This window comes from Aythya marila, assembly GCF_965140915.1.
Source record: "Aythya marila genome assembly, chromosome: 4".
Classification (NCBI taxonomy): domain Eukaryota; kingdom Metazoa; phylum Chordata; class Aves; order Anseriformes; family Anatidae; genus Aythya; species Aythya marila.
Window position 1 is genome coordinate 4,399,843 of NC_139045.1, and position 27,266 is coordinate 4,427,108.

Consider the following 27,266-nt stretch of genomic DNA (forward strand, 5'->3'; position numbering starts at 1 on the left):
ATTACACATATAGATTTAATTCTACACAAACAAGTTACAGACCTTAGCTTAAAATGAATACTCAAAGCCAGAAAAAAAAAAAAAAAAAAAAAGTTTCTCAGATTAGCACAAGTTTCCTACAGCAATATACAGAAGCATGAAACAATAATGTGAAAAACAAACAAACAAAAACACCAAACCACATCCTTACAAGGGCCAGATCCTGTATGATGCAGCCAGGGGGAATTGTGCCACTGCATGAACTGACACGGAAGCTGAGACATTCAGCACAGGTTATCCACAAAAAGAATTATGCAGAAGGTAGGCAAGGCTGCGAGTCAACCAAAAGAGACACTAGCACTGTGCTCTTAAAAGGGCCAGAATTTGTTTTTTGGATTGGTAGTTTCAACACAGAACTGTTAAATGACTTCAGGACCATCTCAGTCCTGTAACGAGTTTTGTAACATGTTTCACTGGATTCTAATTTACAGGAGTTTTAATACCTCTTTTACTTTATCTCTCTCAACGAATTATCCCATTGAATCAATAGCATTTGTTCACACAAGCTGTTGATGGGGGGAGGGAGGTGCTTTTTGTGTGTTTTATCGCATTTTTTGCTGGTGATGGTTATGCTTTTTAATAATTCACTGCTGTCTGCTTCAGACAGAAGTTTTACGTTTTCCCTGACTTTTCTTTATCTTCCACTGTCTCGTAGAAAAAATCAGCATGAATTTATCAAGTAAGGACCCTGTCAGTCACCAACAGCTGAAGTTAAGGGTATGAATTACTTCTCTTATCTGCCCCTAACAAAGCTTCCTATTTAGGAAAGCATTTAAGCATATTCCTTCCTTGTAAATACTTTGCTGAACCACGGTCTTTATGAAGTAATCACAGGGAAAGGCTGTTTGCAGGACAGGTGTAGGAAGAGCTCCCTCTTTTGTTTGACTTAGCATACTTCAACTTTTTCCACCTCTTTCTTCAGTTACCTCTGGTTAATACTAAATCCAAAGAGGTTGCAAAGAAAAAACAGTATTTACCGTGTATCTCCCCGCTCTATCTGGAGTGCTTTCCCTCCACCTCCCGTTTTTCACCACAGTTACTTTTCTCCCGAGATCCTGCTGCTGGCACACTCGGGGCCAATCCCACGCCACCTTAAAACAAAGATTTCCCTACAAAAACTAAACCAGCTCCCACACGGCTCCACTTCACCCCCTCTGAGGAGCACGTAGGATTGAAATAGAGATATATAAATATAGCGGCCTCATTTGGGTCGCTTTTCTGCGCCACAGCCCCAACGCTCAGCGCTGAGGCACGGTCACCCCTACCCCGCCACCCCCTCAGCTTTTGGGGCATCCCCTCAGGTTTTGAGCCGTCCCTTCAGGTTTGGGGGCGTCCCCTCAGATTTGGGGGCGTCCCTTCAGGTTTGGAGGTGTCCCTTCAGGTTTGGTGTCGCCGCCTCAGCCTTGGCAGCGCCTCCCCAGAGGCGGGCTCGGGGCGGCGCCCGGCGAGCCGATGGCGGCGGGCGGGCGGCGGGGGCTGGAGGCGAGCGGCCGGCCCCGGGCATGGCCGGCGCCCCGCTGCTGCTGCTGCTGCCGCTGCTGCTGGCTTGCGCCTGGCCGGGTGCGAGCCAGGAGGCTCCGCGGACCCCCGACTGGCGGCTGACGCTGAAGACGATCCGCAACGGGGTGCACAAGATCGACGTGTACCTCAACGCCGCCCTGGAGCTGCTGGGCGGCGAGGACGGGCTGTGCCACTACAAGTGCAGCGACGGTGAGGGGGGCGCGGGGGGGACATGGCCGCCCCTGGGCGCTGACTGGGAGCGCCGCGCCGCGGCCGTGCCCTCGCCTCCCTCGTTGGTGCGAGGCAGCGAAAGGAGGTGAAGGGTCGCCTCCCGGCTCCGGATTGGGATCCGGATTGCGATCCGGATTGGGTCGGGACGCCAGGGCTGCGCCCTTTCCGGGGGGACGGGGCTTCAGCGGGCTGTGGGGGTGCAGACGCCCGGGCGCTGAGGGTTGTTGGGTCCGTTTGGGTCCCTGGTTGTCGTTTAACCCTTAGGATCGGCGGTGCTGGCTGTGTACAAAGCGTGGAGCACCTTAAAGCTCATTAATGCTTCAGAGAGCCCTTCCTTTTAAATATAATCCCGTACATCGCACACAGGTCATGCATCGACTGTGGTGACTCAAAATTATTTTTGTTTTAACATGGAAACTAAAGCGAATATTTGCTCAGGTGCCTTCTCCCCTCTTGCTGACAAAGTGCTCAGTGCTCCCAAACTGCAATTTGGGAAGACTTGGTGATATTCTGGTGCTTGAATACATACTTATGCCAAAAATGCAGCCGTCTCAAGCCCAGCAGATGGCCGTGGTGAGTTTTGACGGCACTAAAATTCTGTGGAAAAAACATATTTGAGGCATTATAAATCACCTTTTGCAGGATCAAAGCCCTTTCCTCGCTACGGGTATAAACCTTCGCCACCAAATGGCTGTGGATCCCCTCTGTTTGGGGTTCAGGTGAGTCCATTTTGGGGTTTCTTTGTGCGTGTGGATTTTCACACGTGGACTTTCCATGTTGCGGGTGTTTTCTTCCTCCCATATCCCAAGGGTGAGCCATCAGCCATGTACTGCATCCCTGCCTTTATCAGCTCCAGCACGTGCTTTGGTAACAGCACGTGGGAAATAGTAGGATTATAAATGAACAAAACGTAAATATGTTCATCAACATCATAAATATTATAGGGATAAAATAGTGATGATGATTAACTTCTCATTTTTTAACCAATAACGTTTCATTCTCACAGTCCTGAAGGCACTGAACAACTGAACAGTAGCCCTGTGAGAGTGGAGGTTTTGGCTCCCACCTTACCAATGCTAATCCATTTTCCTTTAAAGAAAATCTGGGTTGTACTGGGTCTGACTGGGATGGAGTTAACTTCCTTCACAGCAGCCTGCATCACACAGTGTTTGGGTTGTGGGGCTACAACAGCATCGATAGGTAACAGGCCACTGGTTCTGTCTCTTGCTGAGCAATGCTTGCACAGCATTACAGCTTTCTCTTTTTTCCCCTCTCTGCCCAGCTGGGCAGGAAGCTGGGAGGGGACACAGCCGGGACAGCTGACTCAGAAGGGATATTCTGTACCGTACGGCATCGTGTTCAGCAGGAAAACTAGCGTAGTGAAAAAAGAAGGGAGCAAGAGGAAGGAATTACCTTCCAAGGTGGCTGTTGCTCAGGGACAGGCTAGGCATCAGCCTGCTTTGTTTTTTTTTTCCCCCTCTTTTGGTCACCTATTAAACTGTTATCTAGAACTATGTGTTGTCTTGCCTCTGCATTTCCTATTCTCTCCCCTGTCCTGCGAGGGGGCAGGGGTTAAGCAGGCAGCTGTGTAAGTGTTTGGCTGCTGGCCGGGGTCAAGCCAGCACAGCTTACTCGTGGTGAACAACAAACTACAGAGATAACTGAATGACAGCTGGATAGGTTGCATTAGTTCTTAATTTCTAACTTTCGTATTCTATCATATTCACAGCCCACATCTTTCTTATGTAATATCTCAAGATTCCAACCTTAATCGTAACACCAATGTGATTTTCTTCACAGTTTGACATTGGGATCCCTTCGATGACAAAGTGCTGCAACCACCACGACAGATGTTACGATACTTGTGGCAATAAAAAAAATGACTGTGATGAGGAATTTCAGTCCTGCCTCTCCAAAATTTGCAGAGATGTGCAGAAAACACTTGGAATATCAGAGAGCGTGCAGGGTAAGCCTGAAAAATGCCTTTGTTTTTCCGACTTTAGCTGAGCTTGTTTGGCAAAGACTCTTTGTGCAGCACAGCAACGCCACGTTTTCTTAAGCTGAAGCTATTGCTGAAAGATGCCTTGTTCGGCCCCTCTGTCATGCAGCCCAGACACTCGTACAGCTGAGCAATGACACAGCATAGGAAAATGATCAGGGGAAAATGGAGAAAAAATAATGATTCCCGTGTAGGAGTAGCTAGCTATGAATACAACCTGATCAAAACACAAGTATAACTGTAATTGTTGCATTTGCTGTGGTGTAGCTCAATATTCACTGTTTTGCTGGCTGAGTTCTAAACGTCTACTACACGTCATTGCTAGTAAACAGTGGGACAATACTGAATTGTCTCCTTTTATGAAATAAGATACTAGAATAATATATTGTTATAGCGGAAGCAGTTAATGCTGTCCCTTAGTGCATACATCTTAGGTTTTTCCTGAACAGCCCATAATCCTGTGATTGGATTCCTTCTGCTTGTTGGCCTGCATCTGATCAGTGTATGACATAACCACACTTAACGTGGACAATGGCACTTTTACAGTAAGTAGTCCCACTGAGAGCAATCAGTTTTTAGAACAAGCTGCTGTTTGAACTTCTCAGATCGACACAACTGCAAAGAAGTTGTCATGTTAGTGCTTTGTGTCAAAACTGACGAATGTTTGCTCGGTTCTGTTGAGTTGCTGTTAAAGGTAGCAACCTTTGCATAAATTGGGATGCAAAAAGCGAAGGATAAAACAGTTCTTTTATCTTGCCAGATCTAAGTGATGTTTCTAACACTGATAACATACCATATTCCATGAACTTTCTTGCTTGTTTTCATTGGCATAAGTAAAATCTTCATTCACAGTGTTAATGATTCTGTATTGGTTCAGTCTTTGACACTGTTTGCTATGCCCAGAGCAGATTGGTAAACTGAGAAGGATTTTAAAAAGCAGAGTCATGTCTAGTTGTTTCATATTCCATCTAAAGAGTGCTTCTCACTGAACTTCTCTTTGTTTACAGCTTGTGAATCAACTGTCCAGCTGTTGTTTGATGCAGTTATACATTTAGGATGTAAGCCATACCTGGACAGCCAGAGAGCTGCCTGTATGTGTCGGTATGAGGATAAGACAGATCTCTGAAAGACACGGACATCTTATGGTTCAGAATGAAGTAAAAGACTCAGCTGGAATGAAGCAAGACTTTGGCTAAAGCTTTACACTTTCCAGCAAGTAATACATTAAATGCTGATGTGAATATACTGGTTTGAAAGTTACTGTGATATTCTTCCTCATGTTTAAAAAAAAAGTTATCAAGTCTTCGTTATCTTTCCCTTTACACTAGAAGTGTGGAAACTGAAATTCGATTCCTTTGGTGGACGTACACCGAGGGTATGCTATTGTAAAACATCAGTGCTATTTTAAATTAAAATAAAAATGCACAGTGAGTAAATCAGAGGCACAGAAGAGTTGAATTCTCAGGTGATTTTTAATGTAGGTCAAATGCTAGGTTTCCTCGTAGTTGATGCTTCTGATAAGATCTATCAGGAAAAAGTGTTTTGTGTGAGTTAATATGGCATCTTGCATAGCCAACACTTCCATGCTTTTGGTACAACTGCCTTCAGTTCTTTCGGATGTGTTCTGTCCTGTGGGTTTGTTTTAAAACAACAAAAAAAAAGCGCCCTAAGCAAGGGTATATATCTGCACTATATATTTCTACCTGATTCTGTATCAAACTTACTTTTGCAGCACTTTTCAGATCAAATAAGTTGATCCTTCTAAGGCTTGACTGCTAAAACGAACAGTTTGCGACCTAAGGATATACTTCTGATTTGAGAACCTGCTGGAATGTATTTGTAATGTTACATAATTTTAAAAATGATTCAAGTGTTTATTTTCCAAATAAAATGTGTTGTGTATTATATTCATAGAAAGGATATATTGTTCAAAGAGGTTGATTTTTATTTGTTTTGTGGCACCACTTGGTTACTGTGTTCATCTTTGCTTTCATTTAGTCAGTTCTGATTGAAAACTAGAAGAAGGTTCCATGGATAGGGTCAGCATGTCCAACAAACCTTTTTATTTAAAATGCCTGCTGTGACACTGGCAGAAATTTGAGCTTGTATTTCTGTCGTGTATTCCCATGACCTCTGTGAGGCTGACAAACATCTGAGCCTTTATTTCTGTCATCAATTTCTTCTGTGACATCTCTAGCTGAAATCATCAGATGTCTGTATTTGGGATTTGTCCTCCGTCCTGATCTTTTGTTGCTAATCTCCAGTTGTCAGACCTCCGTTAACTTCTGCATTGGATCCCGTCCTCCTGCTCTGTTTTGCCTTAGAAATCCACTGAAGATGACTGAAAATCATGATACTGCATCGGTGAACAGGGAACAGAGACTGTGTAGAAAGCCTAAAATTTACCTGACTCGTGGATTGTGATTTCTTTCTGGAAGTGCTTTTATATGTTTTTGCTTTTTTTTTTTTTTTTTTGTATTTCACTAGAGCTTACTGTACGTGATGCAATATAAGTGCCTCAGAATAAAGTTCAAGTTCTTTGGCCATGCTTTTGTGTTTGTGACTACTACGTAATGCTGCAAGAGACATGCTACTGCCAAGTTTTACAAAGCTGTGTTTGAAGAACTCGTGGTTCCTCCAAATTTGGTGAAATTTATTCTGTCATGGAATTGAAATGAGTCTGAATTACTCTCATTGCTTAAAATTAAAACTATGATGCATTATCACAGTGAGTGCAGAATAATATCATAGTTCAACTAGGTAAGCCAGGTAAAAGTGAGCTTCAACTATGTGCTTCTATGAACATAGAAGAAAAAACTGTTGGAAAGTGCTGGGCTTTGTTCCCTTCTGTATTAACCTGCAAAAATACCATGAAAGCATTTCATAGTTTCCCTCAAACTATTTATAATACTAAAAAGAGCCTTTACATGGCTAGATAACATGACGTGTTAATAGTTCTGATAATAAACCAAAGGAAGCATTTATATTTGAGGGAGTCTTTGCCTAAGTTTTGCCTGTAGCAGAAATCCTTGGTTATAGTTTCCTGTGAATTATATGAAACATATTACAGGTTACAATACCAAAGGGAAACCTAGATATCACCCTCATGTGATTTAACAACTTAAATATATATATATTGCAGTTTTGTCATTTGGCTTGTTACTGTGTGCTTTCATGTAGGCAATAGCACTATTTTTAAATGTCTCTGTGATTTATTTTTTTTATTTTTTACAGGTTTTAATACGTCCCTCAGGCTCTTTTGCCTGTCTGGATGACTTGAGCAGGACTAGCACGTCCAAAATCTAACAACCTTCTTCAATCTGCAGTTTTGATACCTCCACAATGCTTTCTGAATAAATAAATAAATAAAAAATACCCACTTAGAGTGGAGCTACTGCAACAATCCAAGACTTTCTAAACATGTACGTGCAGGTATAACAAAAACATATTAAAATAAGCTGGAGATGCACGCCAGAGTCAAACATTACCTCCGTCTTCCTATGTGTGCTCAAATTACTGGTGACTCAGCTGAACGCAATGGCTGACTGAGTATGATCTTAGCCACTAGCAAAACAAAGTGAAAAAAAAAAATGTTTACTTAAAATGGGCTTCTTGAGATCTAAGCTAACTGCAGGGCTAAGGAATATGGCTGACGTGAATGCAAACTGCTGAACAGAACTGTTTCAGAGCCCAAAATTTAGGCTCTCTGTTTGCTCCTTCATACACAGTTACTGCAGCTGGGGGCTTAGGGGCAGCTCTGCTGGGAGCTGAGGGGTCTGGGGGCTGCAGTTTGAAAAAGAAATGAATCTGCTTGCTAAGAGACTAAATGTTTCACAGTGTAAGAAAGATGTTATAAAATAGCATCCTGTTTTGACAGAAATACACTCAAAACCATTTTAAACAATTTTATCTTGATTTAGCTGACTACAGCAGCTTGAGGATGCCAAGTCCAAACAAGGGAAAAATAAGCAAAGGCAGTTAAAAACACCCCTAGCTCCATCAAAAGGGAGACACCTCGTCTAAACCATGTTATTCACGGAACAAACCCGTGTAAAACAAGCCCGACAAGGTAAAGATACCCCAAATCCCCCTTTGAATTTACCTCCTGTAGCAGCATGGATCTCTAGGAGCTTGTTCACACTTACACCTACCTCCTTCGGTGCCTGTAGCAGCGCTGATCTCCAGAAGCCTAAGAATACCCTAGGGTCAGTGAATTCAGACCCACAGCATTACAAATCTCCTAAACTCTGCTACAGAAGGCTGGTTTAGTCCCCAGACCATCCCGGCTCTGTCACCACCCGGTGATGGGTGCCCAGAAGGAAGGGGCTGACAAGATGGGCGTTTGTGGAGGTACCCAGGCAGGCTTTGTCAGCCCCTTGGCTCTCTCCTCAGCCACGACCCAGGGCGATTTGCTGCACCAACAATCCGGGGTTACAAACCCAACTCCAACCTAACCCCTCAGGGCTCCCCTCACGCCCGGGGCGCCCCGAGGAGGGCGCATGTCGGGCGCCTCAAGGCGAAGGAAGCAGCCCGCGCCTTTAGGGGGACCCCTCGCACGGTCCTGAGAGCCTCCCCGGCGCCGAAGGGGACGTCTCAGCAGATTCCGGGCTCCATCCCGAGGAAGCCATTCCTCCCGTTCATCCTCGGGGCTCCGGGGGCAGGCTGAAGGCTTCTCCTTCCTTCTCCCCCCCCTCCCGCGTCCTTCGGAGGCGGCCGCCATGTCGGGTAGGTAGGAGGCGGAATGGCGCCCGCCCGCCCCGGGGCCCTAAAGCGGCTTCTCTGGGGGGGTGGACCGGGGTGAGCCGGGACAGGGGCTCGAGCCTCATGGAGGGGAGCTCTCGGTTTCGGTGAGACGAGGCTTGTCTTGAAAGGCTCCTGCCCGCACTGCTCGGGCTTGGGTGCTGAGCCCTGCGGCTGAAGCCGGGCACCTGAAGGGCCGGGGCGGGTGCGGGGGGACAGGCAGCAGGAGGGGGCTGCGCCCCTCAGGGTGAAGGGTGCTCCTCTGGGGGCCCCCCTCTTTGGGAATACTCCACACTTTCTAGGCTTTAAACAAAGGCACTATCGTTTTGCTGCACATAATAAAACCTTGCACTGGATGTTTTAAATTTGCAGCCATTGGCATTCTCCTTTTGGTAGCAGGAGGCAAAGCTCCCCTTGGGGTACAACATGCTGGTTCTTCCTTGGTTGCATTTTCAGTGTGTGTTGTGTTCCCCAAGATGCCATCAGGCGTGCTGTAGAGTCTTTGTGCCTTTCCAAGTGTCTCTTTGAAATGTTATGAGATTAAAATGTAGCCAGGAAAACGTGCTGTCAGGTCCCAGGGTGAATTCAGTGCCCACCTGGTTTTGGATTCCCCTGAAACAGTCCACAAGATTTAAAATGAGTAGACCCATTGAGAACAAACAGTTTTTAGAATGAGCCTGCGTGAGACAAGCAGAAAGTTTTTCATATGTATATGTATTTAAGTAGTATTTACTTGAGTGAAGCTGCAGAGTGGCAGCAGCAGTAAGAAGCTCAAGGCTAACCGACTAAACGGAACTAAAAGAACAAGTCAAACATCCTTCTTGCATTTCCTTTGGCCCAGGCATTCTGTGGTCTTTTTATATCTGTATCTCAGCATTTTTTGTCTAAAAGTTTGACTAACATTTTTAAGGTCTGTTAGGGTTTTTAGCTCCCCCCCCCATTTAAGTTGAGGCAAAAGCTTCAGACAGATCTCAGATACACAAGCAAAAATATGACGTCAATTTAAACATACAGCTCTCTGGCTCATATTATAAACAAAACCACAGGCACAGGTACTGTTGCTACACTTTATCTATACTCATTACTCAGTATTTCTATCGTTAATCTGACCTAGGTGTTGTTTCAAGCAAACTGAAATAGCTCCTTCTGCATTGGGTCACTGGTGATATTTCTAAAACCCAACACTTGCAAGCATAATCAATATTTACAAAGGGGAAGTTTATATGTAAATAGCAATGCTTAAAGTAAATAGTAATGCTGACTCGCGTTGAGCTGTGCCCCAGTCTCCTTTGCTGTGGAGTTCAACATAGGGGCTTTCCAAAGTCAGTTCTAGATTTCTGCAAGTTTTTTCTAATGTCTTTATGAACTTTTCTTCTCTATCAGTGCATACATATGTTAGTTCACTTTGCAAAAAACTTTAGTCAGATGCAAAAAAAAAACAGGAAAAAAAAACAACTAGTATCATGTATACAAAATAGTTTGTAATATATGCACGTGTGTGTGTGACCATGTCTTTTTTCTGTTTTAATTGCAGGCCATGTTCAGTTGGATAGCAGATCTACATTAACCACCACAGGTTAGTATATAGCTTTCATAATGGGGTAGTTAGTCTCCAGTGGTAGTAGGAGGAGCTGTGATTTTATAGCCTACAGAGATGTTTAAGCAAAAGGATTAAATATTTTGGCCTAAACATCTGCAGGTCTTCAGTTTTACAGCCTCCCAACATGTGCATGGTCCCTGTTGTTTCCACAGCGTTACCTTTATTTGCATTCTTCTACTGGAGATCCATATATCTATATAGCTTGGCAGAAGAAAAGGTACCAATCTTGCATCTTTTCAGCTGTTGTTAGCTATATGTATGGTTATACTGCCTTCTGTGACTGATATGCTGCGTCCCAACCTCAAAGAGAACACTCAGCTCTGCATCAACAGCACCACTGAAACAAAGCAAAACCTAACATGAATACATAGCTATATAGATAGATAGCTAGATATGAAACATTCACATCTTGACCACCTAAAATTCAGACTGTTGGGGTCAGAATTTTAAGAGCAGCCTGCAAAATTTTGGGGTACAAATGCTAATGAAGCTGTTAAACTGCATGCCTTCTCAGCTGATGTGTGAATGAGCTTTTGATTCACGCTAACAGCTAAACTTTATGGCTGGATGCACAGTTTAAAATTGTTGCTCTTACTGATTTTTTTCTAAATCTCTCTAACAGACAGAAATCAGAACATCACCGAAGTAGATGCGCTTGATAAAAGGTAAAGTTATGATGGCAATGATAGAGAAATGACCCACTGAAGTCAGTTGAGAGTTGCCTACTTTTTATTAAGAGTGTGAATGGATTATTCATTCAACCCTACCCATTTATAGAATATGTTCCTAGTTTTAACTACATGAGATGCAGAACTATTCTTAAGTTCTGCCACAGATCTTACAAAAATTTTTATTAACCAGGTGCTCATAATAAAGTGGAGAGGTAGCAATACTTAATGAAACACTTCGGTCACTCTGCAGTGAAACAAAAGCATTTTGGAATAATTGGAATAAACTGTGATCTTTAAGTAACTTCTGCAGGGAAGTGTTCTGAACTTCTTCCACAAATTGCACCACTACTGAACATAGCAGGAAATAAGCAGTAACATGCCAAATATTAAAGCTCTGCCTACACACAGTTCTAGGGCAGCATGACCTGGAGTGTCATTCTGTACACTTGTATCACTGGCCTTATCTGTTGCCAGGGCTATCACCAAAAGTGCTTTAGCTTCTGTTGCCCTGCACCACCGCCTCTTGTCAACAGAAGCAGCAAGATTGTGTGCTTTGTCCCTCTAAATACATCCATGCCAAAGCTTGGAAGGGACCTTTTGGGTCCAGGCGTACAGTCCATAGCATGCTGTCACAGACATCTATGTTGTGTATGCTCATAAAACAATAAAATCGAACGCTGCTCCGAACTCTATTTATTTGTTGCCTTAATATTTAAAACTCCTCTACCTAGAAACTAGGTTGGTTGTGCTTGTACCAGCACTGTCTCTCAGCTTTAGTGCTTTGTTGCTTCATTACTAAACACTTAGATGAACAGTTGTATCATTTGAGCTTTCATTTTGGAAGGGTAAATAATACCAACTCATTCTCCTCTTGCAAACAGTGTGTATACCACCTCGTCAGCCACTGTACACTACATAGTCTATGGCTTATGATGCAGCACTCGGTTTATTTAGATCTTGAAGTAAACCTCACACAGAATTCCAAATAAATACATATGTACCATCTAACTATGCTAAAATAATGTTTAGCTAAACATATAGTGTGGAGAACTGGAGCCAAATCTGAACCTCTCTTATATGCCTTACTGTGTTACTAACACAACAGCCTCCTGAAAACTGTAAATGCAAATACATTGTAGAGAAACTGTTCAACACTACCTGATAGAGCCTTTAACCTACCCAGTGCTAGTTTTTACTGAACTTTTTAACGTGCCCAAGGTTTTCAGAAAGACCTAATGGTTTAGGTTCTTTCTATAATATTACACAGCTTGCATTTCTGAAATTGGATTCTCAAAGTCTCTAGTCAATTACAAAAGTCTCAGCCAGCAGGAATACAGGAAGGGAATTCAGGTAGCCACTAACTCACTCATCAAGAAAATTTTCCATCCCTGGCAACAGACAAACGTATGACCCTGCAGAGCAATACAAAATGACCCATCGAAGAAGAGGAGTTGCACTGATCTTCAATCATGAACACTTTTATTGGCAGTTAATGCTGCCAGAAAGACGTGGGACTTCTGCAGACAGAAACAATCTGAAACGCAGGTAAGAAACTTGGTTTCTCCACCAAAGCTTAAAAAAGTAAACTTCAGAAATAAGCAGTTACCTAAATCTTACGTTTAAGAACAGAAGAAAATATTTTGCGGACATAAGCACCTATGCAACCTCAGCAAAGAAAAACATAATAAAAAAAGCTTCAAGGGACGTTCCTCTTAGTCACAGAAACTGCTGACACAAGTCCTGTGACTTGAGAGGGTCTTCAGAGTAACATTAGGTACTACACCTGCACTGGACACGCGTTTGAGACCAACATCAAGTTCACTTTCTTTTTTTTTCATAAATAACACGCAAACATGAGTATTCGTTCTCTCGCAGTGAAAGCAGTTGAGTTGGTAGGAACTGACATATAATTTGTGAAAAGTTTTTTTTTTTTTTTTTTTTACAAATGCTTATGTGTTTTAACAACAGCTTGACAGACCTTGGATTTGAAGTCAGGGATTTTGAGAACCTGAGAGCAGGTGATGTGCTGCAGAAAGTTTGTGAAGGTAGGAGACTATATATTGGTTATGTCTATTTGTAGCAGAATTTTTCTTCCATTCATTATGTTCATCTAGCTTAAAATACGTTGTGCACAAGTGGAATTGCTTAACAGTAAAGGGACATAAAGTGTTAGACTGAAGACACTTTTATTGCAATGTAAGTGATCTTTGGCAGAACCAACAAAGTTGCTAAGAGCTGGAAGAAGTTAACTTGCAGCTAGAAGTTATTAATGTTCTTTTTACTTTCAGTGGCCTTACTCTTCAGCCATGTGTAATTATTTTACCTTCACATCTCTGTAGTATTGCACTATCTGAAAGTAGGGTTCGTTTGAAAAACGATTGATCTGAGATTAAATCATAGGATACAAATGTGCCATGTTTTTTACACCTGAAGATTACTTTCTAGTCCTCTAAACACTGTTTGATATTTCAGCCTCTCAGGATGACCACAGCGATGCTGACTGCTTTGTTTGCGTATACTTGAGTCACGGTGAGAATGATCACGTTTATGCATACGATGGCCAAATCAAAATTGAGACAATCACAAACATGTTCAGGGGAGACAAGTGCCCGAGTCTGGTAGGAAAGCCGAAGATCTTTATCATTCAGGTAAGGTTTCTGAATTTAATGGAGTTGACACTGACCCGTGTCATCTTCTTGTAATAGACAAATCGTTTTTTCCTGAAATAGTCTTTACATAAGAGAGAGTTTCCTTTTTATTTTTTTTTTCATTCCACGATCAATACTCAGCGTCTCTTTTAAATTGAATTTGAATTTAATTTGAATTTAAAGAATCAATTTAAGGCTTTATTGGCTCAGAAATACTGCTGGTGTTCAGCAGTCAAATAAAACCCATTCGTAATCTCCTGTTTCACTTCTTCATTCAAGGGATAGTGCAAGTTGGAAGGGATCTCAGGAGGCCTGTGGTCCAGCTTCCTGTCTGCAGCAGCCAGCTATGGGGTCAAACCAAGTGACTTGGGGCTTCAGCCTGTCCTTATCCAGGTTACAACTAGCAAACTCAAATGAGAACCAGACTGTACTTTAGTTGTTCATAGAGTAATTTTAAGAATTACCTTTTTTTCAAATGAAAGCTGACGTAAGCACAAGGCTGCTACAAAAATCACTATATCGATAATAATTTTTTCATTAGGACTCATCTAGCTTTTTTTTTTTTTTTTAAATCTGATGCCAAAGATGGAAACTATATGCATATTTCATATTACAAGTAGTACTTGGAAACATTTATAAAATACACTAATCAAAAAGCAAATCAACTTAGTTCAGTTCATAAACTGAGTTCTTTTTTCAGCAAAAAGAACAATCAGTGTAACATTTACCTTCGGAAATCACAGAGAAAACAGCAAGGACAGAACTTCATCACTGTAAAGGAAAGAAAATTTTCACGTTCCTCTTACATGATATCTCTTAACTAATGCCTGTTACCTGCTTTGTACCTTTTAAGGGTGTTCTTACCTTCTTATTCTCCCTGTATAGCTTTTTCTGCAACACTGATAATACTGCGTTAATTTACTGACTTCTCACCAAAAAAAATAATCCTGCAACTAACAGCTAGACAGTGTATGATGATGGCTGTGCTTCAGAGCATTTATTCAATGCTTGTGCAGGCAAAAGGTTAGGTGAGGTGATCCATTCTCTAGATGAGCAAGTCTAGTGCAGGGTTGTGAGGATGGTTTGGGAGCTGGAGGGTCTCTCTCATACGAGGAGAGGCTGAGATCGTTCAGCCTAAAGAAGAGAAGATTTGGGGGGATCTTATCAGTGTGTATAAATACCTGATGGGAGGGAAGGAAGAAAAGGAAGCCAGACTCTTTTCAGCAGTGCACAGTGACAAAACAAGGCAGCGGGCACAAAAAATGCATGGAACCCCATCTGAACGCAGAAATTTTAGTTTAGAAATAAATAAATAAAAATATGTGGGGTGGTCAAACAGCAGAAGATGGCACCCAGAGAGGTTGTAGAGCTTCCCGCCATCCTTGGAGATGCTCAGAAGCCAGCTGGGTATAGTCCTGTCCTGGACAACTTGCTTTAGCTGATCCTGCTTGAGCTAAGAGGCTTGGGTGAGATGAACTCAAGAGATCCCCCATCCAATCTCAATGATTCCGTGATCATCTCAGAGCTTTTAGTGGGGCTTCATCACCGAGATCTTAATTGCTAGAGATCGAAATGGGTCTTTATGGATCCACAGTCACGGTTAACTTGGAACATACTGAATAGGAGTCCCCTCGACTTAAAAGCATCGTAGTAACAAAAGTGAGCTTCACGGAGGTGAAAGCAGAATGACCCTTCTCTCTCCACCAGGCATGTCGAGGTGATAAACACGACGATCCAGTTATTGTGCAGGATACAGTAGACGGCAGAGAAGAAGCCATTGTTAATGAGACTGAGGTGGATGCAGCTGGTGTCTACACCCTGCCTGCTGGCGCAGACTTTCTCATGTGCTATTCTGTGGCACAAGGTAAAGTTCTAATATTTTACATGGGTGCGTCTGGTACTTCAATAACAAGCTTGAACACTTCCTCATTCTGCAGCCAAAACGAGTACAGTTCCAGGTCATCTGTTTTGCATATCTGATAAGTGACGTCTGTCTGAGAAGGAGCCCCATCTGTTAAGGAAAAAGTAAAACCAAACCATCAAAATTGCCGTTAATTTGCCAAGCAGAGGCGTTCTCATCGTAGCCTTGTTGCTGAGCTGTCTGCTGACAGCAAGCATTTCCCTTTTCTCTAAGACTGTGGTATGCTGGTGGCTTTTTAGTTTCCCTGCAGTATGACTGTCTTCCCCTGTCCACCACAGATCTTTGTCCTCGGTCCCATCTGCTCTCTTGCAACTCGCAGATACAGTCCTGTGGACAATGAGCTACCCGTCCCTGAACCACACTCCACTTGGCTAAGCACTTAAGTGATCTCAAGGACATTTCCTGTCTACAGTTTCTAGAAAAATTGCGTAATGGACATGATACGATTTACACCCCTTATTAATCTCAATGATTACACTTAATGGGATAGCAAGGAGTGACTTGGTAATGTTTATTGGGTTAATGTTTAATGGCTACTTAAAACCGAGTATCATTTTGTGTTCTACAACAGGTTACTTTTCTCACCGTGAAACCATAAATGGCTCCTGGTACATTCAGGATTTGTGTGAGGCGCTGAGGAAGCACGGCTCTTCCTTGGAGTTCACAGAGCTTCTTACTGTGGTTAACAGGAAAGTATCGCATCGCAAAGTGGATGTGTGCAAGGACATCAGTGCTATAGGAAAAAAACAGATTCCTTGTTTTGCCTCAATGTTAACTAAAAAATTGTATTTTCATCCAAAATCTAAGTAGGTTGTTGATTAACAATGCCAGTCTTTAATACTGGCTGTAGGAGTGAGGAAAACACTACCTTAGATCAGGAGACAAATATTCTATACAATTATTTGCAAAAACACTGAGATCAAACCTTATAGTTGGTATATGCAATCGTTTCTAAATTCTTAAAGTGATTTTAAAGATAGTATTACAGCTCTGTGCCTCTCAGGGAAAATGGGAAAAGTCGACTGGTGCACAGATTAAAAGGTGCTCAGATTTCATTGGAATTGGTACTGTAGATAACTTTTAAAGAAAAAAGTAAGATTTTTGCTTGCTTGCTTTCTAATTATGGCACATTTTTACTATTATGGCACATTTTTTACTATTTCCAAACCTTTTTAAATACTGCGTTAGGTTAACTTTTCTTGCTCAAAGAGCACTGTTTACAGGGAATATATTTGTAAGACATCTTTTTTTAAATCTGTGTGCGGTTGTATCCGCCTTACAGTTTTTATTGATTTATCGAGGATGATTTTTTAAGACTTTTTTTGTTTCACTTTTCTCTCAACACTAAAAAGGAACTTAATTCCTTGAATGCAACTCATTATTAATGCAAATAAAGTGCTTCTTTTGCTTGCACATCACTTATATTTGTGCTAAAATTAAAGCTTGCTGGTGCTTTGCAAGGAGTAAAGCAAGCAGTAGTGAAGTGAGACCACAACTTCGGGTACAAATACACTCCATGGTGGTGAAAGCTCATCTCGTATAGATCTCAAAGCAAATCATTTATAGGGTCCAGGGTCGCTTACAACTCTGCTGGATATCTTTAGCAGCTCTGTAAATTACAACGTGTACGCACCTGTATACTTCAGGCCGTGGTGTTGGATCAGCCTCTGCCTCCCCTCAGCTCCAGAGCTCGGCTGTAACTGTCCCTTTGCATACAGAACCGACAGCACGTTTGTCACCATGAGATGTTTCAGGTTGCTGCAACTGCAGCATCAGTAATTTCAATTCTGTGCATAACCAAGTACTTCCATACATAATGGAAGCAAATTATCATTATTTTTTTTTAATTAGTTTTTACATTATTGGTACACGTGCTCAACTCGGGGGCATGATGGAGAGCTCGAGCTGAGCAAAGTGGCCTAATCCACTTTCCTGGGTATAAAATAATTGACTTACTGGCTCTGCTTTACTTAAGTCCTTCTGCATACTGTGTTCTGAGTCACGGATATGTGGGCTTAATAGGGCTATTTTGAAGCTTTGTATAAATCATGTATGTGTGAATGTTTTGATAAGTCCTGTCAATAAAAAACAACAATAAAACAAATAACTTTACAGTAAATGAGTTTGATTTATGTCACTTTTCCAGCAACATTGACTAAAACAAGCAGCTTACTTTGGATGCAAGTCTAACCCCCACCAGTGGTGTTATACAAACAAAATCAGAGAACAGAGCTAGTGAAAAGGAAAGAGAAAGCAAATCAGTAATACTTAATACAAGAGTTACTTATTTACTAAGCTAGTGCTGTGCTACAGTCATGGTTGTAAAAAGACAGCCCTCATTCTAAAAAACATCCCTGTCATTTTTACCAGGAAGCAGAATACCTCCATTTTACTGAAGGGATTTGACAAATATCTGAAGAACTTTTCTTCAGCAACTTCCTTAAGGAAATGAAAACATGGAGCAAATAAAGACAAAGGAAAACAAAACAAAGCCACCAACTGACCAAATCATTTTTATAGATATTTATTGTAATTTTCAAAACTATAGTGGTCAAAAATATCCAGTTTCTATACAGTAACTAAACGTTCACATCAGGTTTGAAAGGACAATGCTAACGTATACCAAACCAACGTCAGTCCTTGTTAGTAATTTCCTGGATCGGAAGTCTCAGGTGCAGAGGTTGGCGTAGACGCCTCAGGGATTCTTCTGCCTGCAGCACAAGAAAGAAAGCATTGGTCTTGTGCAAGAAACCAGATGAATCAAATGGAGGATGCTGAACATTTACAGACACTCGGGTCACTCAGCCCGTCTCCAGAGAGCAGGGTATGCCCCGTTACACCACCTTCCCCTCACCCTCCCCAAAGGATTATTTTCCTAAAATTACAATTAAAAAACTCATACTCGCAGTCTGTTGAAAAAGTATTGGACTACCTAGCCTTCTGCCAACTTTGACTCATGAAACAATACCATTAACCACAGGTCTTGAACTAAAATTAGGGGTAGTTTCAATTTTCTTTAATGACACACCGAACACTGGGTCAGAGATGGGATGGGAAAATAAGAATTGGGGAGTAGGATCTGCTTTTTTTTTTCTTTTTTCTTTTTTTCACAAAGACCAAATTGTTTCTCCCAAGCACACGCACCATCTTTTCTACAATACAGGAGACCAGATGGAAGTCTTTTACCAAAGGAGTAGCATTAAGCTGTCAAATGCTGAACTCTATTAGAATTCTAATATTCTATTAGAATTGTTGGGAATGCAATATAGTTAAGTATGGAAAGAGCAGGTGTGCAGGGCTCAGAAACTAACGTTTTTGAACTTTCACTCGTGCAGTCTCCCTTTCTGCTGACGCACTGAAGCAGCCTACACGTCAGTGGCAAGCGCTGGATGGTTAAACAGCTCAGACTGGTTGATAAGCAATGAATGCAACAAACCTTGAGGTCAATTTCTGTTAGCTGAGAGTTTACTGAAAAAGTCTTAACCCAGAGGCTACTACATTCTTTAAGGACTGCGTTTAATTACCTCTGCTACGTCTTCTTTTAGTTTGTTGTACTGTTCCACATTGAAATGCTTGGCTTTGGATTTCCGGTAGAAGTAGTGGAGGAACTGCCTGTCCTTAACATCAGGGTAAAGGTAGTCCTGGTGAAGAAAGAGGGGCACACGTACGAGGTTAGCAAGAAAAACCAGTAGAGGTCAGAAAAGTTCAGCCTGTTTCAGGAAGGTTTATCCAGTTCAACAGGTGTGTGCACAGCTGCACACACAATCCATGTACTGTTAAGAGGCTACGTGTAGAGGTGTGCCCCTAGCAGCCTTTTTAAGACACGTGGTAGAAATCATTTTTATCACGTCTAGAGGAATTCTCTATCATAATAACAGCTTGATCTTCATGACTGAAGCCACCGGAGTGAATGGACACGGCTTTCCAAGGAGGCAGAGAAAGTTCAACAGTTATTTCTCCAAGACTTTCCATCTCAAGAAAAGGTGCCAACAGCTGTTCTGAAAAGCCAAGTGGTAATCTCTGTATTTAGAGATTTATGTATATCTACATACATGAAGTAGGAATACCTCAGCCCTTTTTAAAAATCAGTGAGGAGTAAAATTCAGAGACAGCTGGTCATAAGAATTGACACATCTTCCCTTTTCACGAAAAGAAACTGACATCTCATGAGGTCTGTGGATCCCCTGGTATTGTGGAAGGAAGCAGTAGTTATTCTTCCACATAACTCTTTAGTAAACAGAGTTTTGTATCACAGTCAGACATCCAGATGTCCACTTTGGGAGTAAAGTACAGAGCTACAACAGGAAAAAGAAATCAAGTCTTACAGGGTTTCAGGACTTGCCTGTATTGCGCAGCTCAGTTAACATCTGTTGTGTTTTGTATTTTTCGTTGCTACTGTTCAGTGCCTTGCTTCCTGGCCAGCTGTAAGGCAGTGCTCATGAGCTGGCACAGCACTACTAGCTGCTCTCCCTTTACAGCTACAAGCCAGGTGCTTGTGAAAACTGGTGAAAACGGTCTACCAAGATCTAAAATAAAAGGTAGGTTTCATTCATCCCTTCTCATTCCCCAGGTTATGAAGTCCTACAGGCAGCAGTAGTTCTGCTCAACAGGTGCTCTGCAGTGCACGTGTAACAGCACCTGGCTTGACTTCAGATCCCATCAGAAACCAAATAAGCCCTCATCTGATAGCAAGGCTTCGTACCAAACTATGTTTTCATCGGAGCCCAAAACATGATGATTTTCAGAATCAGTTCTTCTTCACAATACTCCAGACACTTCCAGGAGGAGGACTCACCTGCTTAGTAAGAACAAAGTAGGCATAGAAAGCCATGGCACTCCCGTAAGTGATGAAGTACGTGACTGGCTCCATGATGTCCCAGGAGTAGACCCACCACGTGAGCCATGCCAGCGCTCCGCCTTGTGTTGACATCAGAGCTAAGCCAACCCACAGAAGCCTGGAGGTCTTTGCGTCTGCACTGTCCGTGATTTTGGCTTTCATCTAGGGAGAAGAAATACAGGACCCTGTTCAAACAAACAGTAGTTGAGGAGCTGCTCGCCAGTTGCACTGTATTTACTCCTGCTGGGCTGGATCCCTTTTCAGTACTCTCCTTTTACTAACTTAACCTGCCAAGTAAGACAAGGACTGAAATCCAAGGGCAGCCAGACCTCCTGGCTGCTGTGCACCAACAGATGCTGCTGTTAAATCTCCCCTCGCCACTACTAGAGATTTACATCTGCTGGATTTCCATTTATCATTCAAAGCAGCTCTGGTTGATGCTGAGGCTGGTCCTCACACAGCAGGTCTGAAGCCCAGGAAAAGTTTCTGCCCGTCCTGTCAGGCTCTTTCTGGCTTCCTCAGCTCAAGTTTGGTTACCATAACCTGCCTCAGATCAACATTTATACTTTCTCCTCTTGGATTACAGCAACCATTAGTCCATACAATCTGCCTTGATGCCTTGGTGACACAGAAAACCCTATCCTAAACCACAGATGATTTTCACCTCACCATTTTTCTGTTTTTTTCTGTAATGAACTCAGAACTCAGCCAGCAAAGTGGATGCTCAATCCCAATGCTAGCCATGTGTCCAGGTGTTGTGGTTTCTACCCAGAGAATACAAACAAAGCAGGAGGGAAAAAGAACTGAACTGAAAATTATTTGAATTGAATTTGAATTGACTTTGTTTGCATGACAAACACAGAAGACACACCCCAGCCTTTCACGCCGATCTTCTTCTATCACAGGACTTACTCTTGATACGAGGAAATGCTTTTGTAATAATAAATAAATAAATAAATTAACAACCCCCCACCCTCTTCTTCCAACCTGTTCAAGAGGCATCAGCTGTTCCTTCAGATGGTCCAGTTTCTGCAGCAATTCTCTCTCCTTCCTGATCTGGTGATCTTCTAAATGCAGAGCCACGAACAGTCTGTGAATCAAGGATTTGACATCTTCCATTTCAGTAGCATGCTCACTACTCAGCTTATCTGAAGGGAAAGTGTTTGTCATATGAAACATTTCAGGAATCTGCCCCTCTCCGTTCTCTCCTCCCACCTCAACCCCCAAAGCAGGACCATCCAATGGTACAAAACCACAGAGAAATTGCTTTCTCCTGAGAGCTTCCATTTGTCTGAGATTTCCCACGACTCTCACTAGATGAAGTGAGATAATCAGAGTCATTAAGCACGGCTCTTACCTTTTACAGGAGGTGACACGCTGTACGCTGTGCTGTTGATAAGAAGCTTAAAGTCATTCCTCAGTAAGACCTCCATCAAGGTTGCATCAGAAACCTTGCTACCATCTGCGGATGAAAGAGTTATGCCATAAAGCATTCCCACTGAAAATAATCTTAAACCTTAGCTGATTTTTACTAATGATTGCCATTATTACCCAGTAACTGATACTAAACAGTAAGGAGGAAAACATTAATACTGAGTGTGTGCCTAATGCCTTCTCTACAGGTAGCATTCGGACTTTGCAGTTCTCTCAGTGTCACTAGGTTTTACTGCTACTTTTCCTACTATTTCACTAGGTAGTCTTCAGTGCTTTACCCCAGTGCGACTGTCCCTCTGTGTTACACACATCTCTCACATTTAATTTCACCATGCTCTGCAATATCAGCATCTCTATTTGCACTGCTTGGATAAAGGAGACCGCATCTGGCTGCAGACCTTCAAAACACAAACACGCACACAGCCAAGGACCTGAAGCATGCAGGAAATTTTGGAAAAAAAAAAAAGAAAAAAAGTTATTTCCCCAAGCAACTCCCACTCAACAAATACTAAATAATAAATAAATTTATTATTTATTATAATAAATAATAATAAAAACATATATAGTGGTCATTAATGAAGAAAGTGTCTCTCATGAGATATTTCATAATGCATATCTGAGCAAGCCTTTAGAAAAGGAGGCTCAGGGTTTACTTTTAAAAGCCTCATTGAATGTAAATATATAAAAAATACAAAAATGGATAGAAGTGTAGTGATATCGTCCCTAATACGAGCAGGCATGTTGTGTTCTCTTGTGTTATGGCTCTGATTAATATTGGCACTCCCCGCACAGCCGACCTAGCAAAATTCGCACTCTGGTAGACCTGTGGTGTCTTGAACAACAGGTTGCATCCACGTGAGAGATGGATCCCTTCCTACCTGACATTCAACAAGAAAGGGCAGAGGGGATTTAAAACCTCTCCCTACGTGTGGCATCTTCCCCTACCCCTGCAGAGGGGTGCGCAGGAGCAGAAAGCAGAGGCTATGTTCTGGAGATGAATTATCATCAGGCTACAAAATCCGACGAAGGTTTTTGTCTGCAAAAACTTGTCATGGTTGGCTGTTTTTGTCTGTATTTTGTGTGTTTGTTTGTTTGTTTTTCCAATTATTTATTCACTGTAACTCTGCAGCCTGGCCCCAGCTGCTGAGATGGAGGCTGCTGAGCTCCACGAGCTGCTGCACCGTCTGGCTCCCCGACCCACCTGACGTGGGTAAGAAAGCAAACCTGGAAGGCTACTGCTTTCAGTCCAAAATCTGAAATGTTAACGTGCCCAGCCACATATTCTGCCCCCCTCCCTTTCTTTTTAAACGGTGTAATAGGACATGGAACCTCATTTGCATGTAAATTAAGGTGACATTTATCAAGTGACATTTAAGCAAAAAAAATCCTTTGGAAAAAAATGCCAGACAGGCTCTTTGTGCTGGATCTGATACAACACACATTCATTAACCTGGCCGACCTTTCATTAGCTGAAAAGCAGGAAAGTCTGGGGAGGAGGGCTTGTGTAGTTTCAGAAAATTCCATACGGGCATTCCTACACCGAGCACAGGTGTTCAAATGTGGACAAAAGGATATTTTTTGTCTACAGAAATTTTGCAGATCTGCTGACAATGACAGGGGGCATCAAGGACAGCGCTAATACTTTTGTTTGAGGCCGGGCTTCATTTAGTGGCTAAATGACACAGAAAAGTGTCTGCCTTAAATCAAACCTTCATAATTTTTCTTTGGTAATAAATGTTTAAATTCAACTCTGAACACTTGACCAACTGTTTCTCTTTACAGTATCAGTTTCCTAATGAATTAAACATCTGAGCTGATCTCTTCCTTTACAATTCACTTGAAAACACAGAGTAGAGTTGTTTTCTGAAAAACAGTTTTAATCAAAGCAGACGGGTTTTTTACTCCAAAGCTGGGGGTTTAAACAGATGACACTGGGTGAAAACAGCCAGAATCGTGCCTCACAACCGACTGAAGTTGACACTGAAGCAGAATGAGAAGTTAACGTGGAGCCTTCCTGACATAACACCGAAATATGGGATTCATCAGTGAGTCACAGACACTTATTTCATGGATGCTGCTGCAGAGACTGAGAGGCGACTGTTTGCCGGAGCATGTTCCTGGTTAGCCCTGCTTCAACCCCCTGAGGCATCATTTTCAGTGAAAACTTGCCCGTTAAGGCAAAAGCCAGCTGCTGACAGTGATGATTTGTCGCAGTGCCTTCTGAAAATACAGGACAGCCTCAGAAAATTATCTTTTTAAAGAGAATTTTCTACTTTTTCTATCCAGCAGGTAGAACATAAAATCAAAACCACGCACAAGCTGTGGCATACATGAAGCTCACGCACGCACTGGGATCCACACAGATCACACCTCCACTGATCTAGAGAATGCAAACACGTTGTTCTGTGTGATATTCGTCTGCTTTACTAAGTCAACTTCCAAACACAACCAAAACAGCTTCTCCAAGATCCGTGGCTTCCTAATCTAGAAGCATCAGTCTGTTTTCAGTCCCTGCAGCTCCCTGCACTATCAGGCAGGAAGAAAGGGCACGTTAAGAGTGCACGCAGTTCTGAACCTTTGGACAACCTGCCCTGACCCCATCCCTTCTTCTGTGTGTTATCTGACGGAAAATAAATCTTTTAGTAGGGATATGCCATCTTTTTTTGAGGGGTAGTGGGGAGTTGGGTGTGAGGAAACAGATGCTTTTAGTTAAAGGGCTGCACACCTCTCCAGAAATAATCATTTCTGGTTATTTCTGGTATTATAACACGCTACAAACAGAAAAAACACATCAATGCTAACATGTAAGTATAGCCTTTTCCTTTCAGCCCAAGGGCCCTGAAATATGGTACTCCAGCTGATTAATGAAACCTCTCTGAGTTTCAAAAAGCTGCCCTTTATCACTGCACACATTATCTGGTTGCTTAGCTCCTAATACATTTTACATATGAGTTCAAATTTGCCTTAGGGGAAACAGATTCTTCCAGCTCCAGAGAACAGGGAACAACGGGCAGGCATCGTCCTTAGGAGCCAGACTGGTTGCCTCTCAGAACAGTCACAGAGAACAAGGACAGAAACAGATCCCAAGGAAACCAGAAGAGACTCATTTGTTCAGAAACAGCAGGACAAAGAGAAGCTACCAGAAAAAAATGATAATAGAGGAAACTAGGAAACTACTGGGGAGGTTATAATATGTCCAATTCTGCATTTTAAATCAGCCTTTCTAAAAAGACTCCGACACTGAATTTGAAACACCAGCAAACCTTGGAAGTTTTCAAGAACCATCCCAGCAGCAACGATGCTAAACCTGCTGGAGGACTGAAATCGTTTCAAGTGAGAAGTACAAAATGAATGAATTCCTTTTTAAATCAACTGAAGACAGGCAGGAATGGGAGATACCTGTTGTGAAGACTTCTGCTTTCACAATTCCTTTATCTTCTCTCCGTACATCTTTCAGGAATGCCCCCACGGTCGCTACCATGGGTTTCACAGCGAACTGGCAGCGTTCCCTTCTGGTGGGCAACGTCAGCGTTATCACGGGAAGACCATGCCTGTAATTAATAGTCACTTCTGGGAGAAGAACAACAAACAGAGTGAAAAAAAAACACATATTGTAAGTTGCAGCTTAAGTTAAACGTTGTTTCTGAAGTACAGGATGAATAAAGAAAACCAAGCATTACATTCTGCATCTCCTTAATGCACGCAGTACGATGTCCTCTGGAACATATGTATGACAAGCCCCTAACCTCATCTCACACCATCGAGCCTCGTGAGATGCGTGCTTGCATCTCCCTCTCCCCTTAGCTGATGGAGACACGCACCCTTGTCCCGGGGAAGCTGCCCAAGACCCCGCCGGGAGCCTTACCATCAGATGGCACCAGCGTGCTGTAGCGGGCTCCTTCCCGGCGCGCCCAGGTCCTGGTTTGCCTCCAGAGCTGCACCTGCTGCACAAACACAGGGAGCACGTTTCAGAAAGGTTTGGGTACAAGGAGGGTCTGGGCAAAGGCAGCACCCAGCCCGGAGATGACCAGGACCCGGCATTCCTCCGGGAAGCACTTTTCAGGAATAAATCAACTGAACCACGCTAAACCACTCCGGGGATGCCCAACACTGAGAAATTTGTGTGATGTAACCTTCAGGCAACAAAGGCAGTCAGAAACCTTGATGAAATAGCAAAATACCTTAGACACAAGGGTATTGTTAAACACACACACGGGCTAGCAGCCCAAGAGGGCCAAAAAGCTACACCACACGCTGTAATGCAGTCATTTCCTCACCCAAGTAGACGAGTTTCCCTGCAACAGAGCACACACGTACTTACCACCAGGCTCCATTTGGGGGAGGCAATTACACAAACACACAAATTTAGAAACCTGCTGCCTACCAGCAAGGAGAAGCCATGCAGGATTTGATCTGTTTTACACAGAAGACCCTGAAGCATGAAGGTTAAAACAGCCCCTGGTGATACTCAGCAGCCTCCCATCCAGCTGTAAAGGTGTGTCACTTGTTTCTTATAGGGGATATTTACAGGTTTGGGTTTGTTTTTATGACACAGACACTTGACATGCAACTTTGCCATCGCAGTCGAGATGCCTGTCGCCCAGCCCTTCCCAGACACTGACCTGCAGCCTGCCTGTATCCAAAGGTTAGTTCATTTATTTTGCTCTGCATTGGGGCATCTATTTTGTTTATGGAGGAAACAATGCCTTCAACAATGAATATGTATTTTAACATATTTCGCTACTAATATAAATGTATTAAATTACAAATATTTAATACGTTCAATTCGGTTTATCAAAATGAGATCTGTTAAGGTATTTAATCCTATTATTCCGTAGACTTTAACATTTACCACTCATGATCCATTGAAAGCATCTTTATATATATATTTCTTTATATACAGAAGTTTTTCTTCTTTTTTAAACTTTCTGTTAACGCAGGCTACCCAGTAAAACCAGAATTTGTGAAGAAAAGCAAAAGCCACGGAGCAGAGGAGTTGAACTGAGCTCCTGGTAATGAACTCTCTCTGTAAGCACTCGGTAGATGAACGGGGCAGCACGAGGGGCTGAATTAACCTTCTCCCTAAGCCTCCAGATTTAAGTCTCTGGTTTCAGCAGAGTTATTAAATCCTGCGCCTGTCCCCCACAGCAAAATCGCCGTGCCCTTGTCAAGCAGCTGCTGTGCCACTGGAGAGGCATCGATGCAGCTGTCAGGGCAGCCAGAGGGAGGAAGGCTCCGTGCTACGGGACCACGGCACCACCGCCTGCAGCAGCACTGCTGGCAGCAGGAACAGCCGTGCCCCGAGCTCGCTGCAGGGCTATCAGCACAGCTTCGGGCACAGCAGCAGCAGCACCAAGCTGAGCAGCCAGAAACAGGGTGGGGGAGAGACGAGGACAGCAATACCTTTGCACTACAAAAACAAACCAACAAGCACATCGTTTGAAACAACAACAACAAAAAAAATCAAACAAAACCCGCTATTTTTGAGTGGCAAACCACCCAACCTACCTACCTACATCCCGTTTTCTGAAATGAGCTGATCCGGTGAGCAACCTTTTACGAGGCTGGGTGGCTGCTGCTGCAAAACTCAAGCTCAAATTTCTGCGTGACCAGTTTTACGCACGGAGCTAATGTCACCCCCACTAC

General features: G+C 42.8%; 3 protein-coding genes across 4 annotated transcripts in view; 2 read left to right on the top strand and 1 right to left on the bottom strand.

Annotated features, from left to right (window-relative positions):
- The first annotated feature begins 1,480 nt into the window (after positions 1-1,480).
- PLA2G12A (phospholipase A2 group XIIA) lies at positions 1,481-6,531 on the top strand. Its single transcript, XM_082759038.1, has 4 exons — positions 1,481-1,749; positions 2,413-2,489; positions 3,571-3,736; positions 4,777-6,531. The coding sequence occupies exons 1-4, from the start codon at positions 1,542-1,544 to the stop codon at positions 4,893-4,895; spliced, it is 570 nt and encodes a 189-aa protein (XP_082615164.1). The 5' UTR covers positions 1,481-1,541; the 3' UTR covers positions 4,896-6,531.
- Positions 6,532-8,322: 1,791 nt separating this feature from the next.
- Positions 8,323-17,438, top strand: CASP6 (caspase 6). The gene is made up of 8 exons (XM_082760285.1): positions 8,323-8,494; positions 10,044-10,085; positions 10,732-10,774; positions 12,179-12,325; positions 12,749-12,825; positions 13,253-13,428; positions 15,136-15,292; positions 15,921-17,438. The coding sequence occupies exons 1-8, from the start codon at positions 8,488-8,490 to the stop codon at positions 16,157-16,159; spliced, it is 888 nt and encodes a 295-aa protein (XP_082616411.1). The 5' UTR covers positions 8,323-8,487; the 3' UTR covers positions 16,160-17,438.
- A 311-nt stretch (positions 17,439-17,749) lies between these two features.
- The window catches only part of MCUB (mitochondrial calcium uniporter dominant negative subunit beta), a 28,046-nt gene continuing 18,529 nt past the window's right edge, over positions 17,750-27,266 (bottom strand). The window contains exons 2-8 of one of the 2 annotated variants that reach the window (XM_082758869.1): positions 25,486-25,564; positions 25,020-25,190; positions 21,544-21,648; positions 21,174-21,334; positions 20,145-20,348; positions 18,874-18,990; positions 17,750-18,060 (exon numbers count right to left, since the gene is read on the bottom strand). In XM_082758869.1, the coding sequence (XP_082614995.1) occupies positions 17,983-18,060; positions 18,874-18,990; positions 20,145-20,348; positions 21,174-21,334; positions 21,544-21,648; positions 25,020-25,190; positions 25,486-25,564 (915 nt within the window). In that variant the 3' untranslated portion in view covers positions 17,750-17,982. The remainder of the gene's footprint in view (positions 18,061-18,873; positions 18,991-20,144; positions 20,349-21,173; positions 21,335-21,543; positions 21,649-25,019; positions 25,191-25,485; positions 25,565-27,266) is intronic. The other variant, XM_082758868.1, reaches the window with a different exon arrangement.

Bases quoted from the DNA above. Each gene is read 5' to 3' on its own strand.
- PLA2G12A (XM_082759038.1), top strand. From the start codon at position 1,542: ATGGCCGGCGCCCCGCTGCTGCTGCTGCTGCCGCTGCTGCTGGCTTGC. The intron at 1,750-2,412 runs GTGAGGGGGGCG...CACCTTTTGCAG, and splicing joins CCACTACAAGTGCAGCGACG to GATCAAAGCCCTTTCCTCGC. The intron at 3,737-4,776 runs GTAAGCCTGAAA...CTTTGTTTACAG, and splicing joins AATATCAGAGAGCGTGCAGG to CTTGTGAATCAACTGTCCAG.
- CASP6 (XM_082760285.1), top strand. The intron at 12,826-13,252 runs GTAGGAGACTAT...TTGATATTTCAG, and splicing joins GCTGCAGAAAGTTTGTGAAG to CCTCTCAGGATGACCACAGC. The intron at 13,429-15,135 runs GTAAGGTTTCTG...TCTCTCCACCAG, and splicing joins CGAAGATCTTTATCATTCAG to GCATGTCGAGGTGATAAACA.